This window comes from Haliaeetus albicilla, chromosome 16, assembly GCF_947461875.1.
Source record: "Haliaeetus albicilla chromosome 16, bHalAlb1.1, whole genome shotgun sequence".
Taxonomy (NCBI): domain Eukaryota; kingdom Metazoa; phylum Chordata; class Aves; order Accipitriformes; family Accipitridae; genus Haliaeetus; species Haliaeetus albicilla.
In genome coordinates, this window is record NC_091498.1 from 4,503,130 (window position 1) to 4,520,135 (window position 17,006).

General features: G+C 65.5%; 1 protein-coding gene across 1 annotated transcript; it reads right to left on the reverse strand.

The window, feature by feature from the left end:
• Nucleotides 1-1,050: 1,050 nt before the first annotated feature.
• CRYBG2 (crystallin beta-gamma domain containing 2) lies at nucleotides 1,051-9,046 on the reverse strand. The gene is made up of 19 exons (XM_069804510.1): nucleotides 6,944-9,046; nucleotides 6,351-6,398; nucleotides 6,149-6,267; nucleotides 5,730-5,886; nucleotides 5,486-5,625; nucleotides 5,272-5,398; nucleotides 4,915-4,950; nucleotides 4,708-4,835; nucleotides 4,348-4,474; nucleotides 3,898-4,040; nucleotides 3,689-3,815; nucleotides 3,538-3,570; nucleotides 3,310-3,422; nucleotides 2,987-3,116; nucleotides 2,682-2,821; nucleotides 2,461-2,584; nucleotides 2,136-2,294; nucleotides 1,597-1,756; nucleotides 1,051-1,454 (listed from the first exon to the last, which is right to left on the reverse strand). The coding sequence occupies exons 1-19, from the start codon at nucleotides 8,954-8,956 to the stop codon at nucleotides 1,366-1,368; spliced, it is 4,113 nt and encodes a 1,370-aa protein (XP_069660611.1). The 5' UTR covers nucleotides 8,957-9,046; the 3' UTR covers nucleotides 1,051-1,365.
• Between the last annotated feature and the right edge of the window lie 7,960 nt (nucleotides 9,047-17,006).

Below are 17,006 nucleotides of genomic sequence, written 5' to 3' on the forward strand. Positions count from 1 at the left end.
CCAGCATTTCTTCATGGGCTGCCATACCCTGGCACCCAGTATCTGCGTCCCTGCTCGCTCTGCAGGCCTGACATTGCCCTGCCTGTTGCCCTGCATGTCACCGCTGCCTGCAGGCAGTGGTTTGGGCCCGGGACAGCAAGAGTCTGCGTGCCCGCCGGCCTGGCCAAGGAGCGTGGCGGAGCCCGGCATCCCTGCGCAGCACGCTCCGCTCTGCTGTCGTGCGGTTACGTGTCCTCCTGCCCAAACAGGTCTTGGGGCAACTGGGGATATGTTTCAGCATCAAGATGGACGTTTGATCGTGGCTGTTGCTGAAAGCCAGAGCAGTCGCCAGCCGGCTGGAGACGCCTGATGTAAGGACCTCGGTGCACCTGAGTCTGCTGAGGAAACCTCCCGGGGAGGCATCGCGCTGCCAGAACAGCCGTGTTTCGCTGCGGGGTTGATAAGTGATCACTGCCCCGACTGCAGTGACTCTCCCCAAACTGGGTTCAACCTGCTCAGCAAACCGGGCCCTTGCTGGCAGCCATCTCCTCTCGCCAGCAGCGAGGACAGAAGCGCTTGATGTCTCTTGTGTGGGGATTTCTCACCCCATGTCCCTTCTGGCTCTGAGTCATGTTCCCGGGGAGCTCCTGCCCTCACCCAGGTGGAGACCTCTGGCCCGGGGACCTCGAAGACGAGTGACCTGAGCCACGACGCAGCTCTGCAGCATGGACACTAAATGCTGCTGAAGCAGAGCTCACCCTGGGGTGACACGACTGGAACACCCCCGAGCCCACAGCATGAGCAGGCTGGGCTCCCCACCCCTGAACTGAGGCTGGTGGGGTCCGGTGTTGCACAGCTTGGCTTGTGCCTCCCTTCTCAAAACCCAGGGCCCCGGTGCTGCTTGTGGCCCATGGACACTAGAGGGCACCGGGCTCCCATCCTGGGAGCAGGATTAGGCCTGGGGCAGCGGGGCTGGTGGGTGGCAAGGTGCTTGAGTGGGGGGCAGCTCCCCCGGCGTGGGGGCTGCCAGGCTGTGGCCAGCGGAAGGACAAGGACACCAACCCACCCAGGCAGAGCTGGCCCAGACGAGGAGGGCTGTATCTTACACACGTACATAAATACAGTTCAGAGGGGGAAGCTGGTGGGGAGGGGGCTCTGCCGCACTCCAGAGGGTCCCGTGCCGGTTGTGTCCGTGGGGTCCTTCGTGAGCCACGTACGGGGCTCCCCAGGAGGGAGGTGCGGTGGTTCCCCCTCGTGATAGAGGGGATGGTGGGCATCCTTCATGCCAGTAGAGGGGTGTTTGGGGTGCAGCGTGCATGGGGCTGGCAGGGTGTCCCCATCCTGCCCTGTGGCACTTCTGGGCACGAGGGCCGCACGCCGCCCCCCTCATAGCACCTGTATGTCCCAGATCTGTGTGGGTCTTTCCTCAGCCATGTCCCAAACGATGGCGTGGTCCCGGTCGTAGGATCGGCCGCCTGCAGAGCGATGGGAGGGTTTCAGGAAGGCAGATCACAATTCTAATGGCGGTGAAGGGGTGGGTGCCCCATCTCAGGGCCAAACACCCTATTTTTGGGGGTCCCTGGGAAAACAGTCCCTGTGCCAGTGCCAAGGCCTCACCCTTTATATCGAGGATCATGTCCTCAAACATCTGGCTGTGGATTCGTCCCTGAGAATCGATGCTCCAGGTCTGACGTGGCATCCGGGTCTCAGACCACAGCACGGCCTTTGCGCCCTTCCCGGCTGGCCCGATCACCTGCAGGCTCATGTTGGGGGCCACCTGCAAGGAGCTGTGGTCAGCCCGCTCCTCTCCATCACCTCTGCCTGGTGCAAAGGCTTGGAGCTGAGAGGCGTTTCCCTGTAAATGCAGCTGGTTCTGGGGTGGGACATGGGATGAGCAGGAAAACCCCTCAGTGAGAGGTGGGGATGATTAGGGTGACAAAAACTCAAGGAAGGCAGAGATGCCTTCGTGTCTCCAGGGGAAACTTGGGGAGGAGAGAATCAACCGGTTTTTGGGGACAAGGCTGAGGTCAGACGCTGGGAAAAGCTGTTATAAACTCTAAAAGATCGCTGTGGGGTGGGGAGTACCGCAGCAGGAGTCCTGCCACGGGCTCCCCCGGTCCTCTCCATGGCGCTGGCTGTCACACGTGAGCCCTGACCTGGTTTTTGATCAGCCCATCCTCGTAGTACCAGACGGAGCTGCTCTGCTCACTCAGGCTGGAGACGACCACTCGCCCCGCTTTCATGTCCTCCACGTCATCGGGGACTGAGAGGTAGAGCTCCAGCTCCCTGCTCCTGATGCGGAAATAGATCCGTCTCTGGAAAGAGAGAAACCTTTTCTTGCACTGAAAAGCCCTGCTGCCTGCCCCTCCAGCCCTACATGCCGTGGCTGGCCGAGGAAGGACCTCACCACCTGCCCTGGGATTTTGGGGTTCACATCCTCAAGTGCCAGCGCCCCGTCCCCTACCGCAGGGCGGCATTCACCTGGCGGATGGGGTAGAGGGATCCCACGTGCTGGAGCCCGCTGTAGGTCAACCAGTTGGTGATTTCGGTGCAGTCCAGCAGCCACTGGCGCCCTCGGAAGTCACCGTGTTCGCACAACACCCAGCTGCGGGGGACAGGATGGGATGGGACGAGACGGGCAGAGGTGGGCAGATGACACCCACTGCCCAGGGCAGAGGAGAGCAGAGCTGGGGCTCACTTACATCCCGCCTTTGACGCGCACCGACAGCACATGGTTGTTGAAACCCTCTGCCTGGAGACTCCGGACTTCATTGTTCAGCTCGATCTCCTTCCCCTCAAAACACTCCAGCCCGTGCAGGAAGATGGAGGGCTCCGAGAAAAACTGCAGGATTGGGGAAGAGATGAAGCGTGAGGGGGACAAGCAGGAGGAGCGAGCACCCATGGGTGCAGAAGGGCTCCAAGGCTGGAGAGCCAGCGCTGGGGGTCCCATGGAAGGGGAAAAAGGAGGTTCCTGGGGGGTTTCTGCTCCAGTGCTGGTGGCACTCACCACCGGGACCTTCTTCAAGGAGCGGATGGCGGTGGAGGAAAGGCAGCCCATGGCACTGAGCGTGGGGTACTCGCCCTCGGACAGCACGTGCTGCTCCCCCGCGAAGGCCTGCCCGTCGAACAGGATCCAGCTGGCGAGGAAGAGCATGCCCGAGCTGATGCGGCCATCGTGATGGGCATCCATCCCTCCTGTGGCCCCCCAGCACACCTCTGTCCGGCCCACCCTCCCAAGGAGCACCCGTGGGCACCTGCGGGGCTGCCAGCCAGGGTGATGTCCCTGTTCCCATCCCCAGCCAGAGGCAGTGAGACCCCAGGACACCCTACCTGCCCCCGTGGACTCTGCAGGAGCGTGGGACAAAGGCGGCGGGCAAGGCATCCTGGTCCTCCTCAAAGGCAACATGGTCCCCCAAGAAGTCAGGCTCTGAGAAGAGCAGAATCTGGGGAGAGGGTGCAGAGAGGCTCGGTGAGGGGGCACAAAGCATCACCACCACCCCGCAAAGGGCCATGTCCCCAAGGGGGGACATGTTACCCTCCCCATCTGCGGCCCCTGACCTTGGAGACAAAATGGAGGTTGTGTTCCCCGACCTGGAAGCAGACACAGCGGGGCTGGTTGGCGTCTTGCCCTGGCCAGGCCCCCACCAGCCCCGTGCGCGGTGGCACCGGTGGGTCCCGTGCCGAAGGGGGGGGGGTCCGGCTCTCTCACCTGCAGGATAGGCTGTGCCGAGGCGATGCAGCAATCGGTGGCACCCCAGTCTTCACAGTTGCGGTATACCCCCTTCTCCAGGATGTACTGCTCGCCTGAGAAGTTGGTGCCCTCGTAGGCCACCCACCTGCCAGGAAAACATGGGTGCTGGCTCAGCACCGCCCCCAGTTCGTCCCTCTGTCCCCCCTCTCCCCTGTCCCCGCACTCACACGCCGCTCAGCACGTGGATGGACTGGGTGACGGTGCCGTAGCCAGCCAGCTGCATGTCGGGGAGCGCCTCGCTCAGCTCCACGCTCGGACCTTCCTCGAAGTCCATGGCCTCAAAGAGGACCAGTGCCGGGTCGGAGAAGTCCTGCAGGGAGAAGGAGACCCCCCCAAAGCCCCTCGGTCTGTCAGGAGGAAGGGACTGTGGGCCGGGCACTCTCCACACACGCAGCTGGGGTCCTGCCTGGCCTCAGGGACCCCAGGGAGGGTGGGAGCAGCTCTGGGCACCTAGATCTCTGCATGTGATGAGTTTGGGGGGATTGCAGGCAATGCCCAGCTGCCTGACGCAGACAGGGAAGGCTCCCTTTTGGGGGATAAGGATGGGACCAGGGGGCCTGGCTCTCCCTGCCCACACTAGGTCCATCTCCAAGCAATGCCACCACCCCTGCCCTCACCGTCCGTATCAGCCGTAAGGACACCAGCTCCTTGCTGTAGCCGCCCCACTGCCTCCAGTCCTGGTACTCCCCTTCCTCCAGCAGGTACTGGTGGCCGCGGAAGCCCTCCTTCTCGTAGCCGACCCAGCTGCGGCACAGGCAGACGCGGGCAGTGAGGTCTCCAGAGGATTTCAAAATGCCGGGACACGGGGACACCATCCACGCCACTCCAGTGCCACCCTTTCCACCAAGCTGCCCACGGCCATCCCACAGCCCTGGGCAGCTCCTCCGAGCCCTTTCCCAAGGGGTGACCATCACCTTCCCAGCCTGCTCCAGCCAGGATGCTGGCCCTGCCGGCGCTGCCCAGCCCGCACCACTCACCAGCCGCCCAGGACGTGCAGGGAGCCCACAGTGGGCAACACCAGCCCAGGCAGGCGCTTCACATCGTAGATGTCTCGGCTGATGGTGAAGCTGCGGCCCTGGAAACCCGCGGCCTCGTAGATCAGGACCTGGGGACATGGTGGGGTGAGCACGGTCCCACGGCTGTCCCGGCCCTGCGGCCTCCCCGGGTGCTGGCCCGGTGCTCACCTGTGGCTCACCGGGTCTCTCCACGACAGGGCAACCCTGGAAGGAGAAGGAGCCCCAGTGAGGCTGCGGTGGCAGGAGGGGATGGTGCTGGGACATCCGATTCCCCCCCGCCTTTAAAGCCTGAGCTGGTTTTTGGGTCATTTTCATTCAAGAACAAGGTCTTTTGGACTTTGTTTTATTGCTTTCCTTCACCACTGGCCCACAGGACCACTTTCCAGAACCACACTTGGCACATTTCCACACTGAGCTCTCACTATTGTGAATCAGGAGCTGCCGGGAGATGCTCTTGCCTGTCATGCCCAGGGCTGGATACGGCGCCGGCACCCCAGTAACCGCGCTCCAGCAACCGGCACTCACCAGCCTGATGGGGTGCATGGAGCAGATGGATGGGTCCTTTGCTCCCCAAGACTTTAAATTGGGGTACCCGCCCGGCTCCAAAACGTAGGGGTCATCATCAAAGAAAGGCTTGGAGTAAACCAGCCACCTGAGGAAGAGGGGGAAAGCATCATGCCTCATTCCAGTCTGTGCTGGAGCCCACCCGGCCCCCACCCAACCCCACGGTCCCACTCACAGGCCCGAGTGGACGATGATGGAGGCGGCGGTCAGCGCCTGGCCCCGCGTGCGGGTGTCCTCGGCCGAGTCGGTGAACTTCAGCCGGGCGCCTTCGCCGTTCTCCTCCGCAAACAGGCTGATCTCAGGGGTGCGGTAATCCTGGTGTGGGGCAGAGCAGCATTACAGGGGTCCGGCAGCCCCCACTTGGTGGGTGCTGGGAGATGTGGGGTGAGCTGGAGGGTCCAGGGGATCCCTGCACTCACCCGCACCACCCTCTTGAAGGAGCCGATGCGGAAGGGCTGGCTGCCGCAGGGCTGCCCGCTCTGCCCGTACGCCATCCAGGGGTTGTCGATCTCCACATCCCCCTCAGCCAGCACGCACTTGCGCCCGTGAAACCGCGGCTTCTCGTACATCACCCACCTGGGAGCGGGGTGGGAGCAAAGAGGGGGAAAATCCTGTCTTTACCCCGCAGCCCCGCAGCCGTCAGGAGCTTCGGGGCAGAGCATGGGTGGGGACATCCTGCCACCGCCGCGATGCTGGATCGCAGCCGCAGTAATTAGCACTGTTGGGACAGTCACTCCTGAACCCCAGGCTGCGACCCGGCCGCCATCCCCGGCACGGGGAGCGCGGGAGCCCTGGCCAAGCCCTCCCTCCATGTCCTCACCCTGCCACTGTCCCCTACCCGCCTCGGATGACTCGGATGGAGATGGTGTGCGAAAGCTCCCAGGACGTGGCGTTGGGGACGTCGCCCCAGATCTCCCGTTTCTGACCTGCGAAGCCGGCCTCGGAGAAGAGGATGATCTGGGAGGGGGTGACACAGCAGAGAGGTGCTACCATACCGCACCGTGCCCCAGCCCAGCCCGACCCCGCCACGCTCCCTGTACCTTGCCAGGTCTCATGTTGATCTTCTCAAAGCCCTCCTTCTCCTCCTGCTGTGAACACCAGAGGGGACGGGCTCGTGAGGAGCGCGGACGGACATCGGCTGCACCGGCCATCTCCCCGCAGCCCAAAGAAGCTGAAGCAGCAGCCTCGCGTCTGGCGTCTGCCAATCCCTCCCACCGCCCCGAGCAGCCACACCTTGAGCATTCCTGCACTGCTGGGGATCAGCCTCCCTGCCTGCCCCGAGACCCTCCTGTCACCCGCCCCGGGACCCTGCCATCATCCATGGTGGCACCCTCCCATCACTTGACTTGGTACCCTTCCATCACCCGCCCTAGCAGCCTTCTATCACCCATGCCAATACCCTCCATCATCTGCCCTGGTACCCTCCTGTCACTCATCCCAGTACCCTCCCATCACCCATCCCCGTACCCTCCCATCGCACCAAGGGCTTTCACCCCGTGACCTCTCTGATGGGAAGAACAAGCCGTGTGCTGGGAGCAGAGATGGATGCTCCAGGGTTCCGACCCCACCACCGCCCCACGTGCCCAGGAGGGCAGAGCATCTCCCCAGGCGCCGCGTTGCGGGATTCACTCACCAGGACATCGGTGGGGCACAGGGCCATGGCGCTCTCTGGCTTTTCGGTGACAGGAGGGACGGAGCCGGGACTCGGGGCTTCCAGCATGGCCATCTCGGGGCCGGGGTTGTCACCAGGGCCCAGCCCGTTTTGGTCCTCAGGGGTGGGTGAGCCCATGCCCCTGCCATCCCTGCCGGGCAGCTCGAGCAGGGTGGTGCTGGGGGAGACGAAGCGGCTGTAGAGCACGCTGTTGTCCAGGCGTGAGTAGGGCTTGCCCTCATCGGCTGTGGCTGCCCGGTGCTCCAAGAAGTGGGAGAGCAGCGCCATGCCTTTGAGGACATTCCCTCGGAAGAGCATGCTGCGGTCAGCCAAGCCCCCGGCCACCAGTTTGACCTTTTCCTCTGCTCCCGCTTGCCTCGGCATCCCTGGGAGAGAGCCCCCCTCCACCCGGCCATCGCTGGTTGTGCTGTCCCCGGGCACCCCATGGTGGGACCCCACCAGCACCTGCTCATTGGGGCTCAGGTAGGGGTTCTCGATCTCCTCCTCGGGGCTCTCCTCCTGCCTCCCCACCGGGTCCCGTGCCAGCAGCTCGCGCAGGGCCTTGGGCAAGGAGATCGGGGCCCGGGGGGCCACACGGTCCTCCTGGATGGGGGGCAGAGCGGCACAGCGACCCAGCGATGATGGCCGGGGCTGGCGTGGGGCTTTGGGTGCCTTCCGCATCTCTGAGGGCTCCATGTTGCGCAGCGTGTCCACGAAGATCTCCATGTCCACCAGCAGCTCGGGGTCCTCCTCGGTCGTGTCCTGGGGGTTCTCGGCCGATGGGTCATGGGCTGGGGGTTCACTGGGGGGGTCTGGGCTACTCTTGGGCTCTTGGGCTGTGTCCTGGGGGTCCCCTGTTGTCTCACTCTTCTCCGACTCAAGCTCAGCCTTAGGAGATGCTGGTGCTTCCGAAGAAGGCTCTGGACCATCGCTTGCCTCCAAGGAGGGGTCTTCGGGGATGCCGCCAGCTCCCGGGGGGCTCTCTGTCCTCGGCGGCGTGGCTGAAATGGTGCCGTCCCCATCTGCCATGCTTCCCTCTCCTGCGCCAGCTGGATCAGCCTGGCCACTGGTGTCCTCGGAGGGACACTGCGGGGAGCTGGTTATACTGGTTTGTGGGTCCCCAGGCCTGTCACCGTCTCTTGGGGTTGCATTCACCGGCACGGCTTCGGCTTGTGGTGAGTGTTTCTCCCCAGGGGATCCCTGAGCTGGGAGCCCGGAGGCCTCTGCGGTGCCCGGCGAGCTCTCGCTGCCTGCTGCGGCCCCAGCGAAGCCGCTGCCATCCTGCCCGTGGCTCTCCCGCTGCGGTGGGGCCATTGTGGCACCAGCAGCATCACGCGTCCCATTTTGGGCTTCGCTTCCCTCCGCCGGCCCCGGCTCAAGCCTGGCTGCGTCCTTGCCCTTCCGCAGCACGGTGACATGCCTGGCCCTGGGCAGGGCAGGGACGCAGCCGGGCTCAGCCGGGCTCAGGGCACCAGGACCTTCACCGGGACCCCCTGCGGGGCGTTCGGTGGGTCGGGTGGGGAGGAGGGTGCCGTGCACGTAGCTCTCCCTGTGCACGGGCATCTCCTGGGGGGCACGCACCGGCGGGGGGATGCCATCACCGCCACCGTCAGCCCCCGCCTTCCCCCTTTCGTCCTGCCGCCGGGGCTTTTGCGCGGGGGAATACACCTGCGAGAAGATGGGGCCGTGCGCGGTGAAGTCCTTAAGGAGGTTGATGGAGGACGAGCGTTCCCGGTGTGTCAGGGTGGTGGGGCTGGACGCCGTCTTCTCCACGATCTCCCTCTCCCAGGCCTGCAGCAGGAGGGAGACGCGGGAGGGACTCCCCTCCCGGCCCCGCATGCTCCCCGTGCTCTCCAGCCGCCGCGACACCAGCGAGACCTTCTGGAAGCGGGACCTGCCTTCGGGCCCTGGAGCACCCGCTGCCGACTGCTTCATGCTCAGCTCCGTGCTGGAGATGAAGCCCCTGGCCTTGGCTTGCCGAAATGGCGAATCCATGCCGGGGGAGCCGGGGATGGGGCTGCCGCGGCCCCGTAACACCCTGCGCTGCTGGGTTTAGCCCCCGCGGCTGCCACGCTGGGGCTGGCGGAGCTGCAGGGAGAGAAGGAGACCCTGAGAGAGCTGAGCAGAAACCACCCTGGACCCCGAGCCAGACCCTAAAACCCCCTAGATGTCCCTCTGATCCTGCAGGACATTTTGGGGGGGTCCCATGAGCACAGGAAGTGGTTTTGGGGCTCTGCAATTCTCAAGGTGCTCATGTCATCCATCTTGGCATGTGCAGGACATGGGGGGACACCGTGGCCCCCTCTGCCTGCCTGTGCCAACACTTCTGCATCCAGCAGAGATGGTGGGAAGCTCCGCCATACCACCAAGGTGGGCTCTGGCAGAGCCCAGCGGGCCGGCATGGTACAGGTGAGTGTGCAGGATCCGGCCAGGCCATGCCGTGCCCCAAGCAGTGCCGTGCCCCAAGCTGTGGGATGAGTCAGGCGGGCAGCAGGGCTGCGCCGAGTCAGCAAACGCAGCAAACAAACAAGCCCAAAAAGCAACATAGAAGCTGCTCTGTGGGGGAAAGGGCCTGGCTGGGACTGGGACCGGGACCGGGGCTGGGGCAGCCATGGGATTTGCAAGAGAAGGTGGGAACCTGAGCAGCATCTTCCCTTGACCCTTCCCTATTGCTGCCCGGCAAGGGTGGGATGGCTTCGTCCACCTCTGCAACCCCATTGGCACGAAAAAACGAGCTGCACTAATCACCTGGCGCTTGCACCCTGATCCAAGCTGGTACCCAGCACTCAGCTCCCGTGCCCTTGTGTTCGGTGCCGCAAGGTGGGCATCCCTGTGGTGCCCAGGGCGCAGGGCAGGGGACAGGGACACCCACGCCACCTCGGCTGCGGTGGATGCCGGCGGAGGCGTCGCGGTGCCGTGGTTGCGTCCCTGCCCCAGAAGGGTTTTATTGCTGGGTTTGGGTTTGGGAAGCAGCTGACGCAGCAAGTGCCGGGGAGGGAGCCGGAAGCATCTCGGCATTTCCCAATTAGGAGTTGTTCGGTGTCACCACCCGGCTACGGGGACAGTGGTAAGGACAGGGCTTTGGGATCAGCCCAAGGACAGGCTGAGCTTGGGGTCTTGTGGCCAGGGACAGGGACAGCTCCCTGCACAGCCCCTGGGGCTGGTTTCCTTAGGGGACACCTCGGGAGAGGGTCTCATCCTGCACCACCTGGGGCTGGGTTCCCTCCAACGGCTGCAGGTTGGGCTTTACCAGTCCCTAAAGGGGTTCCGGGGGGGTCAGGGAAGCCGGAGGCAGGTAGAGAAGCACAGGGTGCAGGCAGCTGCCTGTCCCTTCTGCCAGTCCGCCACGCGCCCTCTGCGTCTTGCTCTCCCCGGCCCAGCAGGTCTTTCCAGTACAGATAGGAAGAGTTTGTGTCATTTTCCAGGAGGCAATGAGACCTCGTCTGGGACAGCCAGCACCGCTCGAGGCTGGGACCAGCCTGGGTGGGGCTGCACATCTGCATGGGCAAAGCCACAGCTGCATTGGCAAAGCCACAGCTGGATCCCCAGGGTCACAGCTGGATCCCCAGGGTCACGGCATCCGCCAGTGGAAGAGGGATGGGTGCACTGGGCAGTGTGGAGGAAAAGCTGCTTAAATGTGCTGGGGACAAGACAGGTGGCAGAGCAAAGGGCCAAGAGCAGGGTCAGGCTGGTGGGAACCCCCATGCCCCGAGCCGGGGGCTCTGCGGTGGCACACGGGGACCCCCACACCAGGGAAGCTCCTGCCAGGGGCAGCGGTGCCAAGGCAGCATGGTTTGCCCAGGGACGTGGCCCCTCTCTGTCCTCCAATATTGCCGTCCCAACGGAGCTGGAGCCGTAGCCGTCTGGCACGTGTTTGCACCCCAGGCTTGCTTCAGCGCTGGTTTCTCAAGAAGTCGTTGATGGTGCCCGGCCCCGCCGTGCCCATGGCCCTGGGGTGGCACCAGGACAGGGATGCCGGCTCCACGCAGCACCAGGGTGCTGGGGGGAGGCAGGAGCTGCTGACTCAGCATCACGGCTACCTTTTGCCCAGAGTCGGATTTCCAAAGATCTGGCTTTCCCATCCCATCCCTGCAGCTGGATCCGGCACCCAGTGCCACCCCGGGCAGCCCGGTGCCCCACTGGCTCTGGGCAAGGAGCTCACCCCAGAGCCCTGCTCTGCCCCAGTGCCCCACTTTTTGCTAAAATATTTCCTGCTGCAACAGTGGGTCAAGGACACAAGGACATGAGGACACAAGGATGTGACATGAGGACACAAAGATGTGACACGAGGACACAAGGATAAGACCTTGCAGCCTCCCAGCTGCCTCTGCCGGCCATCGCTGCCCGCCAGGACATGCCACGTTGGATCCCGGTGGTATTGCCACAACCGGGGCACCCAGCACCCAGGGGGGCTAATTCATCCCCCCTGGCCAAGCCAAGCCAACCCACTCAGCTCATTTGCTGCCTCCCATCATCCCAAAGGGTCTCCCAGCACCCAAGTAAAAGGCACAAGGTGCCGTTTAATATTCAGAAGAGACGGAGGGGCCAAGGGCAGCAGCTGTGGCTGCCTTTGAGCCGGTGACCACGGATTAAGCCGAGCCTCCGGCCACGTCGGGCTGAGCCCAGTTGCCGCGAGGTGAGAGCGGACCTGCCGCCTTCAGGAAAATCAAGGATTTGGGTTGGGTGGCTGCTGCGCGGGCTGGGGTTCATAACGAGGGCAGTGGAACCGCCATCTCCCCTCGCTGCCCCTGCCACCCACCTGCCGAGCCGTGTCGCAGGCAGCCACGTGCCCTGCGGGAAGGAGGGGGACAGGGGTGACGGGGGACCCCCACTGTCCCCCCGGCCCAGGTCACGAGGCCACCAGAGATGGAGGAGCCCCAGCTCACTTCGGTGGCTCTGGGGACACACTTTGGTGGCAGAAGCGGGGTTATAACCCCAGCAGCCCCCCAAATTCAGGGACTGAAGGTGAGAGGAGCAGAACCGGGCTCCGCGCCCACCTCCCAGCCCCGTGCGCCCACCTGGCCGGTGCCGATCCCGGGGGAGCGGGCACCCATCCCAGCACCCACCAAGTTGGGGCACAGGTGCAAGCACCAGGTAGCCCCCATGGGTGGCAGCCGGGATGGGAGCATCGATGTTCTCTGGCTCCCAGCACCGCAAAGCTCCCCTCCCCACCAGCACCCCCGCAATCTGGGCCAGCCCAGACGGCACCCTGTGCCTGGGGGCCCCCCACCCTGCACCCCCATGTACCTGCCGGCCGAGGGTCCCGCTGTGTCGGCTGAGTGGCAAGCGGGGTGCCGTGTTGTGCCGTGCCGTGCCGTGCCGTGCCGAGCGGGACTGGGGGTGCTGCTCCCTGCACGCCACGTCTGGGCGGACCGGCAGAGTCACCCGCTGAGCACCCAGCCCTCGCCGAGCACCCAGCCCTGAGCACCCAGCCCTGGCGCAGCGAAGGTTTGGCATTCCTCAGCTGCTGACAGCCGGGGAGCCGGTCAGGCTGGTTCCCCGGCACCCAGCTCCTTCGTTTCCTCCGACTCAGCAGCGCCAGGAGGGAGCCCAGCCGGCCTGGGTGGCTCTGGGGCCCCCCCGGACCCCAGCCCATCCCTGGCTCCCTCCCTGCCACCCATCTCGGTAAGGGTGACGGTAATGTCGAAGGGGATCTCAGTGACCAGCTTTGTCACCGAACCTTCAGCCAGCCAGCCGGGTCACCGCGTTGGCCAGGCTCGGCTGGGCCATGGGGCTGGCGGGGTCCCAACACACTGCGCCGAGGGGCTGGGGGTCCCCAGGGTTGTGATTGCACCCAATTAATTGACTACGTGGGGGTCCCACATGGAGCCCCGCAGCACTGCAGCACGTTCCCAGGAGGCTCCTAATGCTGGGAGGTCTCCCAGGTCTCGGAAAGCTGAGGCTCTCAAGGGTCTTCACGCTGGCTTGGGGACGGAGTGGGGGGTCACAGTAGCCCTGGGCCACTGTGGGAGACCTGACCCCGGGGCGCAGGGCCCTTTCCCGGCAAGGCTCGGAGCGACAGCAGAGCCAGCACCCTCCCTGTATCCTCACCCTGCCCTCCCGCTCCTCCCCAGCACCCGTGGGTGCCCCGCTGCGGTGCCAGCCTCCCCCCAGGGCCACCACTCCCGGCTGCTGGCCCAGCCCGGGAGCCTCCTCAGCCACCACCGGCCCGGCACAAGCAGCCGCAGCTCGGCTCTGGTTGGGGTGCCCGGGGCCACCCAGCTCTGGGTGCCACCGCTCACGTGCTGGGGAAACTGAGGCAGAGACGACGAGCTCCCTCTGCACCTTGGCCAGCAGACCCAGGGCCCGGCCGGGGATGGGGGGGCTCGCGGTTCGGCCGTCCTCCACCCGCTGCTGAGCTGGCTTTGCCGTCCTGGAGAAGCGCCGGGTCATGGCTGGGGCTGGAGCGGGTTGGCCGGACTCTGCCCCATCCCACCTTGCCGGAGCCGGTGGGACGTGGTTGTGAAACCCCTGGGGAGGAGCCACGTGCCACTGAGGACACCCGTGGGGGCTGTGTCCCCGACCCCACCTGGGGAAGAGTCTCTGAAGCCCCCCCCACCGTGTGCTGGTACCAGTTGGGGGGATCAGCCCCTTGACCCCCAGAGCCAAAGGCAAGGGGGGGCTCCAGGCAGCCCTGCCAGCCCCCCACCCAGGGGGTTGGTGGTGGCAGGGCACCGAGCCGTGCTGCCCGCCAGCACCGGAGGAATTGGCTCCATCCCATGTCCCATGCCCTTCCAAGGGACACCATGTCCTGGGGACCGCGGGGACCCTCTCTCCCCTCCCTGGGGAGCTGCACTGGGCTGGGGTTGGGTCCTGCCGAGGGCGGGTGAGCTGCAGAGGCAGAAATGTTTATTGAATAAAATCACGGGAGGGATGCCACTCGCCGGCCCCGACCTCAGCAGCAGGCGAGGACAGCCGGGGCCATCGTGTCCTCTGGGTGTCAGTGAGATGCTCGGGGTGCTGGCACAATGTGGGGAGCAGCACCCAGAGGTATCAGCGATGGAGGTGCCCACCCTGGCATTGCACCCCTGGACGGAGCCCCAGGAGGGTTTGGTGGTGACACCGAGCCGAGGAAAGCAGCGACAGGTCTCCGTGAGTGCCGTGGCGGTGGCATACTGGGTGGGGGGGGCTGAGAAACTAAAGTTTTCTCCATGGAAAGGGGGAGGTTGTTGTACCCTAGGCGCAGCCCCGGGGCGGTAATGCTGCAGGGTGGGGGCACAGGCATGGCCTGGGACGGGGGGCTGGCCAGGGGGACACCCCCGAGGGCTTTGGGGACAGGGGTCTGCTTGGTGCTTGGGGGGGGACCCTCCTTGGTCCTTGTCCCCGAGGCTGCATTGATGGAGTTTGGGGGTTGCGGTGGATGATGGTGGTGGCTCCTCCTGGCCCTGAAGGTCTGAGGTTGGGCTGCAGCCCACCCCGCGCAGCCCCTGCGGCCATCCGAGCTCAGACGGGCCCCACCAGGGGACATTGCTGGTGCCTGGGGACACAGTGGCAGGTCCCCACGTCCACCCCTGCCCACCCGGGCAGCCCCTTCCCCATCTCCCCCAGCACAAAGCCCTGCAGCAGCACCATAGCCCAGCCGGGCCGTCTCCCTCCTTCCTCCTCATCCTCCTCCTCCTCCTGCACCAAGCACCCAGCATCCAGACTGGAGCACCCATTGGCCTGGGTGAGGCGGCCGTGGGGGGCTGGGGGGTGGGCGCCAGCGCTGGTGCAGGCGCCAGTGGAGCTGGAGGTGGATGCGCTGGGAGAAGCGGCCGTGGCACTGGTGGCACTGGAAGGGTTTCTCGCCCGAGTGCAGCCGCAGGTGGGTCTTCAGGTTGCTGCTGCTGCTGAAGCGCTTGTGGCACGTCTGCGGGGGTGAGAGCATGGGGGGCTTGGAGTGGGTGCTGTACCCTGGTTCAGAACCCCCCCCCCCACCCTCCTGGCACCCAGTGGGCACCTACCGGGCACTGGTGGGGCTTCTCGCCAGTGTGCACCAGCTGGTGCTTCTGCAGGTGTGCCAGTTGCGTGAAGCGCTTCTTGCAGATGGGGCACGGGAAGGGCCGCTCGCCACTGTGCACCCTCAGGTGGACCTGCCGGGGGGGGGCACAGGACTATGGGGGGGGCACCTGGGGACCCAGGAGTCTGGGCTGCCCAAGTTCCCCCTTCCTGGGAGCATCCCGCAGCTCCTGGGGCATGGCTGGAGCACAGAGGGGTATATCCGCAGCCCATCTCAGTGCACTTCACACCAGTTGACACTTTGCTGGGGGGAAACTGAGGCACGGGGAGAGGCCCACGACCTGCCCGCGCAGCTGGGACAAGCCACCGCTGTCCCTTGTCCCCAGCACAGGCTGACCCTAGGGAGGCAGGAGAGGTGGGCTGCCGGGCTTGGGGGGGGAGCGGAGAGCGGGTGCTGGGGCACGCCGAGTACCTTGAGGTTGGAGAGCTGCCCAAAGCTCTTGGCGCAGATGTTGCACTTGTACTTGCTCCTGCTAACGTCCTTCCCCAGCGGGTACGGCCCGATGCCCGCAGGCGGCTTGGCCACGTGGTGGCTGGGCACCTCCGGCTGCGGGGCAGAGCAGGGCATCCCCCCCCATGGCAGCAGGCACCCCCCTGCCCCACAGCCGGGGAAGGGGAAAGACCCTTGGCAGAGAGGGAAAAATCCCACCGGTGGCTTCGGCAGCCCGGGAGCGCCCTGCCGGGTGGACAGGAGGGTCCCACACAGCCGTGGGCAGGGTGGCAGCTGGAGGAGGGCACTGCCGCAGCCCTGCGAAGGTGACCCTGGGGTCCCCATGTCACCCAGGTGGGCGAAGGGCAGCAGGAGCGGGGGGCTGTGGGTGCCGCAGAGGCAGAGGCACGGCTGGGGCAGGAGGAGGGGGCCCAGGTTGCCCAGGTGGACCCTCAGCTCCCTGGGCAGCGGGGAGGGTGGGCAGACCCCTGCCGGCACCAGCTCCACTCGCCCAAAGGGCTCCTTCCTCCAGCCTTCCGTGGCTCCCTGCAGCTCTTCAGCCTCGATTCTCATCTCCTCCTCCTCCTCCGTGCTGCCGATGGGGATATCTTCGGTGCAGAGGGGCTGCGTTGGCAAAGAGGCCATGTCCAGCCCCGCGGGGGTCCCGCAGCTGGTGGCCCTGGTGGCATTGGGGGCTGTGGGCAGAGGAGCAGCCGGGGGGTCAGCAGGGAGCCCGGGGAGGGGACGGGGAGTTTGGGGATGAGGGGCTGGAGGGGGGGAAGCCCAACACAAGCAGGAGCAAAGCTGTGTCTGCAGGGCCGAGCAGGAGCACCCGCTGCCAGATTTGTGGGACCAGGGGTGCAGGCAGCTGCGAGGGGAGGCAGAGGAGGGTCTGCTGCTGGGGGAAGTGGGGGGGTCTGCCAAACCTCAGCCCTGGCCAGGAGCCTTTTGGGGACAGCCAGCAGCTTGGCTCCAGCCCCTGGGGATGAGGGGCAAGAAACCAGCCACATCACAGGGAAGGGAGGGAAGAGGCAGAGGAGGGCAGGGAGGAAGAGCAGGGGGAGGAAGGAGTGCAGAAGAGCCCAAGCAGAAAACACCATCCCCTTCCCGGCCACATCCTCACGGAGCCACGGGGGCTGCGGTGGTGGCGGTGACAGTGGTGGTGGGTGCTGGGTGGGCTCCCGGTTGTGTCCTGCGGGGAGTTCAGGGTGGGTGGGCAGCGGCCGCAGGCAGCAGAAGTAGATGCCGAGGCCTCTGGGGCAGAGCAGGAGGTTGGGGACCATGGGGCCCGGGTTCACATAGCACATCCAGGCACCGTGATGGGGGCCATGGGGGGTGAGGGGGGGCCGGGGGTCCCCTCTGGCCAGGAGACCTGTGGGGGGGGGACACAAGCTGGGACCCGGAGCGGAGTTATGGAGCTGGATCCCACAGATACCAGCTTTTGGCATGGGGGATTTGGGGCTCAAACCCCAGCCCTGCGGCTTGGGGGTGGTTTTGGAAATGAGGTGGTGGCCAAGGACCCCCCCCGCCTGCAAAGCAGGCTCTTTGGTTGCCACCATCCCTGCAGTCGTGCCTCAGTTTCCCCTCTGCAGCGGCATCTGGGGAGAGCTGAGCTGT

Excerpts from the sequence above, each read along its gene's own strand:
- CRYBG2 (XM_069804510.1), bottom strand. The coding sequence starts at position 8,956 with ATGGATTCGCCATTTCGGCAAGCCAAGGCCAGGGGCTTCATCTCCAGC. Across the intron at positions 5,626-5,729 it reads CCTTCAAGAGGGTGGTGCGG|GATTACCGCACCCCTGAGAT; the intron begins GTGAGTGCAGGG and ends GCCCCACACCAG. Across the intron at positions 4,836-4,914 it reads AGAGACCCGGTGAGCCACAG|GTCCTGATCTACGAGGCCGC; the intron begins GTGAGCACCGGG and ends CCATGTCCCCAG.